The sequence below is a fragment of the Mus caroli genome, chromosome 9 (assembly GCF_900094665.2).
Source record: "Mus caroli chromosome 9, CAROLI_EIJ_v1.1, whole genome shotgun sequence".
Lineage (NCBI taxonomy): Eukaryota > Metazoa > Chordata > Mammalia > Rodentia > Muridae > Mus > Mus caroli.
Window position 1 is genome coordinate 17,810,408 of NC_034578.1, and position 5,972 is coordinate 17,816,379.

At 52.0% G+C, this 5,972-nt stretch overlaps 1 protein-coding gene across 1 annotated transcript in view; it reads right to left on the reverse strand.

Annotated features, from left to right (window-relative positions):
• The window catches only part of Dock6 (dedicator of cytokinesis 6), a 52,961-nt gene that overhangs the window by 3,759 nt on the left and 43,230 nt on the right, over nucleotides 1-5,972 (reverse strand). Inside the window, exons 41-43 of the mRNA XM_029481497.1 lie at nucleotides 4,644-4,766; nucleotides 1,304-1,435; nucleotides 1,195-1,209 (exon numbers count right to left, since the gene is read on the reverse strand). Coding sequence (XP_029337357.1) covers nucleotides 1,195-1,209; nucleotides 1,304-1,435; nucleotides 4,644-4,766 — 270 coding nt within the window. The remainder of the gene's footprint in view (nucleotides 1-1,194; nucleotides 1,210-1,303; nucleotides 1,436-4,643; nucleotides 4,767-5,972) is intronic.

Below are 5,972 nucleotides of genomic sequence, written 5' to 3' on the forward strand. Positions count from 1 at the left end.
GAGTGCTGGGATTAAAGGCGTGCGCCACCACGCCCGGCGGCAATTTTTTTTTAACTTAAAAAAAAAAAAAACTGTTTGCTTGTTTATTTATTTGAGACAGGATCTCTCTACATAACCCTGGCTAACCTGGAACTCACTATGTAGACCAGGGTATCCTCCTGTCTCAGCCTTCTGAGCTCCAGTCTTATGTCAACTTCCTTGCTTAACATAAACTTGAGTTTCTGTAGCTTCCACCGGCTGGGCACTCATCAGAGGCATTCCAATAGCAAATTAGTGTGGAGTTGCTCCCAGCTCTACCTCAGTACCCATGAGACCCAGGCCTACCAGGTGCCCTGGTGACTGAGTGGCTAAGGAACATTCTGAGCTGTCTCCTGTCCTGGGATGCTAGGCTCTAGCTCTAGGACATTCTTCTCTCTGTTTTTAGCCCTATATGTGGAAGACCTTTCACCTAGACACCATCCCCCAACCCATGGGGGAAGGAGGTGGGATCATTCCAAATTCACTCACCAAAGCCGATCCAGACAGGGTGGGGCAGACATTGTGTGGCCAGAAACAAGAATGGAGGGATGGGAGACAGAGAGATGCAGTCATTGCAGAGGTCAGAGGTCAGAGTTACCCCTCCCACGGTCCTGCTTATACCCCCCCCCCATGAGAATCGTTCTATAGAGGGAGAAGGAGATCTCCTACGCAGGAAAGGCGGGACCTACCCACTTGCCCCCACCCAGCCTGCCTAGGGCTCTGGGTTCCTGCCATCTTTGGCCAGAAAATTCTCCCTCAACTGAGAGATGCCTAAAAATAGAAAGGAGAAGGCAAGGCGGGATTTGTGGGGAGCACCCTGACAGAGATGAGGAGTTGTCCCGAGCAAAGCCGGGAGCCGGGGAGACTGAGATGGAGAGAGTGTGGGAGCCCTAAGGCAGAGAGAGAAAAGGAATGAGACGGAGAGGGAGAGATAGCCCCATTCCTCTTCCACCCCAGTCTTGGTGGTGACTGAGCTGGTCCTACCCGAGGGAGGGGTGTCTCTGGAGAGTTCCCAGCTGGGTGACTCACAGGCTGCCCCTGAGATGGGGCATTTGGGGGAAGGGAATAAGTAGGGGACTGTGCGTCATCACCCACTGAGTCCAGGCCCCTGTGGAGGGGTGCCATGCTGTTCTGGCGCCCCCTAGTGTTCGTTGACCACTGTTCACCAGGACTCACCTCCCAGCCAGAGCTCTGTGGGAAAAGAGGAGGCAAGATTAGGGGTCCCAGGTCAAGGAGGGGCTGGAGAGGGGCTACCCAAGAGCGGGAGCGGCAGCCTACGGCCCACCTGGTGCATAATCTTGGTGAAGGCCTCCTGCAGTTTCCCGTGCACTGCGGCCAGCTTCTTGTAGTCTCTGTGGGCTTCAAGGATGGGGATAAGGTTTTTGTAGACTTCGTTCACCGCTTCATACAGACCACCCTGGGGAATAGGAGAAGTGAGGTGAGGAGCCCCGATTCAGTGTACCCTGAATCCCAGGCTGCTCCTTCCCCATCACCTCCCATTACCCTGGCAACCCTACTCTAGATAGATAGAACATGTCTTCTTGATTAGGCCCCCACTGTGGCCTCCACACCTTCTCACAAACATCTACCAAGGTCCAAGGCCTGTGGATTCTGTACTGGCTCCTCCTCGATGGGAGAGGGGACAAGGTTTTATGGTGGTGAGACTAGGGAAGGGGCACAGAGCTTCTGAAATATGCCAGGCAAACACTTGATCCACCACTGAGCTACATCACCTCCCAGTTTGCTTTAAGAAAATAAAAAAATAAAACGCCAGGACAGAAGAGATGGCTCCATGGTTAAAAGCACTGGCTGCTCCTGCAGAGGACCTGGGTTTCGTTCCTAGCACCTACATGGTGGCTCACAACTGTCTGTAACTTCAGTTACAGGGAATCCAGGACCCTCTTCTGACCTCTACAGGTACCAGGCACATAGATGGTACCAACACATACATGCAAACACTCATTCAGGTAAAATAAAAATAAATCTTGCCGGGCAGTGGTGGCGCACGCCTTTAATCCCAGCACTTGGGAGGCGGAGACAGTTGGATTTCTGAGTTCGAGGCTAGCCTGGGCTACAAAGTGAGTTTCAGGACAGCCAAGGCTATACAGAGAAACCCTGACTTGAAAAACCAAAATAAATAAATAAATAAATCTTATTTTTAATTAAAAATATTTTAGCTGGGCGGTGGTGGAACATGCCTTTAATCCTAGCACTTGAGAAGCAGAGGCAGGTGGATCTCTGAGTTTGAGGCCAGCCTGGTCTACAGAGTGAGTTCCAGGATAGACAGGGCTATGTAGAGAGATGCTCCCCCCTTAAAAAAACAACAACAACAAAAGGTAAAAGAGGAAGGAAGGAAGGAAGGAAGGAAGGAAGGAAGGAAGGAAGGAAGGAAGGAAGGAAGGGAGGGAGGGAGGGAGGGAGGGAAAGAAGGAAGATCTAGGCAGCTTGGGTCATGTGCTGAGATACTGTCACAAAATGACATCCAAGGGTACTGACAAGTCTGTGGGTGTGGGGCTTAGGTTTGTCTGTTGGTCACCTAGACACAAGCTAAGGTAATTGGAGAAGAAGGAGCCTCAGGTTGAGAAAATGTCTCCTTGGGACACTTTTGTGATTCGTGACTGATGTGGAGGCGGAGCACCCACTGGCTGGTGACCAGGAGAGCAAGCAGTGAGCTGTGGTCCCAGTCTGTGCATTAGCTCTCACCTCCAGGTTCCTGCCCTGAGGTCCCTCAGAGGTGCACTGTTCCCTGGAAATGTGAGGCGAAATAAACCCTTTCCACTCCAGGGTGTTTTTGGTCCTGGTGTTTATCACAGCAACAGAAAGGGAAGTAGGGCCTCCGGAGAAAAAGGCACGTGCCACTAAGCCTGAGGACCTGGGTTCAATCCCAGGAGTCCACATGGCAGGAGAGGACTAACTTCTGCAGGTTGTCCTCTGACCACACTTCACACATGCACGTACGCGCACACACGTAGACAGACAGACAGACAGACAGACAGACAGACAGACACACACACACACACACACACACACACGCAGGGCACTGAGGATGAAATCAGTTTGTAGAGTACTTTGGCAGCATGCAAAAAACCCTGGGTTCCATCCTACCACTACACTGAGGAGGAGGAGAGGGGGAGGGGGAGAGAGAGGGAGGGAGGAGGAGGAAGAGGGAGGGGAGGAAGAGAAGGAATCTTAATCCTAGGAAGGAGGGAAGCGGTAACTGATTTTCCTGGTTTGAGCTTTTTTAGATTAAGAGACTCAGGAAGTGGCCTCTGGACCATCCTACAGTGGGGTCTGTGGAGTTGCATGTGTGCTAACGCCTCCAGCCTATGTATATAACCCACACTGATCCTGGCTGCGAACTCTGGACTGCAGGGGGACAATGTTGTATCTGTCAATGGAGCTTTATCGATTGGAACCAACATACAAGCCAGAGTGGGGTGTTGACAATGGGGGAGGCTGTGAATATTGGGGGAAGAGGATATGCATGCAAACCACGTCTGGTAGCCACTCCTGCAAACCCTGTGGTCTGGAGGTGGAGGCGTGAGGACCAAGAGTTCAAGGCCATCCTCCACTGTATAGGGGACCTGAGGAATGCCTAGGCTATTGTAAGCCTTTCTCTCAGAAAGGTAAAGGGGAAACATGGGAGGAGATATACTCAAAGTGCTTTATGGGTTGGCATGACAACCTGGTAAGAAAACTTAAAAAGCACCCCCACCCCCAAGAAGACACATGGACAGTTCTTATTCTTCCCACTCATTTAACTGTGGACTGAAAACTCTACTAAAAATAAACGTTATTAGCTGAGTGTGGTGATGCATGCAACATTGGGATTTCTATAGAATATATGATATTCTATAAATTATCACCTGATACACAGAACAACATGGCCCCATGGGCAAAGATGCTTACCCAAGCCTGATGGCCTGAGTTTCATTTCCTAAAACCCACATGGCGAGGGGGGGGGGAACCAGTTTGGGCATGTTGTCTCTGACCTTCACAGTGAGGCAAGGCACGCTGAGTACCCCACCCCCACATAAATAAATACAAAATTTAAAAGGAAAAACAAATAAGTGTGTGTATCCATGCTGGGGAATGATCCATCAGCCCACGCGCTACCAGGATGTGAGCCACCGCTAGGCGCTGTCCTGCCCCCACACTGTGGACAGGGCCCATGTGCCCAGTTTTCATGGAGGTTTTCCAGGTGGGGTGCCAGGAGGCACCTGTGGGGCTCAGGGCTGACAGCTGGGATCTGCATGAAGCTGGAGCTTCCTAGATTTCATCAAGAAGGGGGATCTTCCCACTCTTTCTAAGTACCCGGGCTGCTGGGGTTTGTCTGAGGCCCCAGATTCGATCCTTTGTTTTTCTGCTGGATGGCGCCCACTCTAGGCAAGTGCTCGGTCACTGTGCTGCACCATGAGTGGTTGTTTTGTTTTGTTTTGCTTTTGTTTTTTGCTTGAGACAGGGTCTCATGTAGCCCAGTCTGGGCTCAAACTCACTACTCAGCCTCAGGATAACCCCGACTCCTGGGACTTCTTCAACCTCCCAAGCTGCTGGCATGTCAGGTGTGAACCACCTCACCCAGGTTACACAGCTCTGGGATGGGGCCCAGAGCTGCCCTGGCTAACCTGGTGCTCCACTGGGCTGACCCCAACTCTTGTCTTAACTGGCCAAGACAGCATTCCCAGAAACATCAACTGTCCAAGAAGCTGGCAGTGAGGCCAGAGGCTGGCCTCAGAGCTAGAGTAAGGCTAGAAAAAGAGAAACAAAACCTGTCTTCTATTATGTGCACTTCAAAGTTCTAGAACTTAATGCACAGGCCTATGTGAGGGGTTGTGAAGAGAAAGGCAGCAGTGGTTCTAGGGCCCAATTCTCTGCTTTTCTCCTATTTTGAAACAGGGTTGGTTCTGTGAGCCCAGGCTGACCCTGCACTTCTGATCCTCCTGCCTCTACCTCCTGAGTGTGGGTAGGAGAGGTGTGTACCACTGTGCCAGGTTTATGAAGTAGTAGGGATGGAACCTGGGGCTTCATGCCTGTTAGGCCGCTGCTCTCTAGTTTAGCCACACCCCAGCCCTTTCAGTGTGTGTGTGTGTGTGTGTGTGCATATGAGCATGTGCGTGTGGAGGCCAGAGGTTGGGATCAGGTATCTTCTTCTGCTGCACTCCACCTCATTTCCTGAAACAGGGTCCCACACTGAGCCTGGGTCCCTCACTGAGCCTGGGTCCCTCACTGAGCCAAGATCCCTCACTGAGCCTGGGTCCCTCACTGAGCCTGGAGCTTGCCATCTGAGGAGACTAGCCGGCAGCAAGCCCTCACAATCCTCAGACTCTGGCTCCCAAAGGTCTCACCAGCAGGCCTGGCCTTTTCTAGGGATCCAAACTCGTGCTTGACAGACAAGGCATACTGACAACTGAGCTACCTCCTAGCCCCATACTTTCAAGGCAACCACAGGCCAATGATTTCTGCTCCCTACTGCACCCTGTGGTGGCACTGGGGACTGAACCTAGGTCTCCATGTTAGGCAAGAACTCCACCATCCCAGTGCCATTGAGCACCAGGCGTTGGTTTTGTTTTTTCTTCTCCTTTTGTTTTTTCCTTTCCTCCTTCCCTCTCTTTCTTTTGACAGGAATTCCTATAACCCAGAGTGGCCTAGGACTTGCTATGGAGTGGAGGTGGTGTGCAACTTATCATCTTCCTGCCTCTACCTGGTGAGTGCTGGGATCACCGCTGTGCACCATCATACCTGCTTTATGAGGCTCTGGGGACGGAACCCAGGACTGTGTGTATGCCAGCCCCAGCCCCAGCCCCAGCCCCAGCCCCAGCCCCAGCCCCAGCCCCAGCCCCAGCCCCAGCCCCAGCCCCTGCCAATTTTGTTTTCTTTGGGAGAAAATGGCTCTATCATAGTCCAGGCTGGCCACAACCTCCAATCCTACTGCCTCAGTGTCCCCAATGCATGGC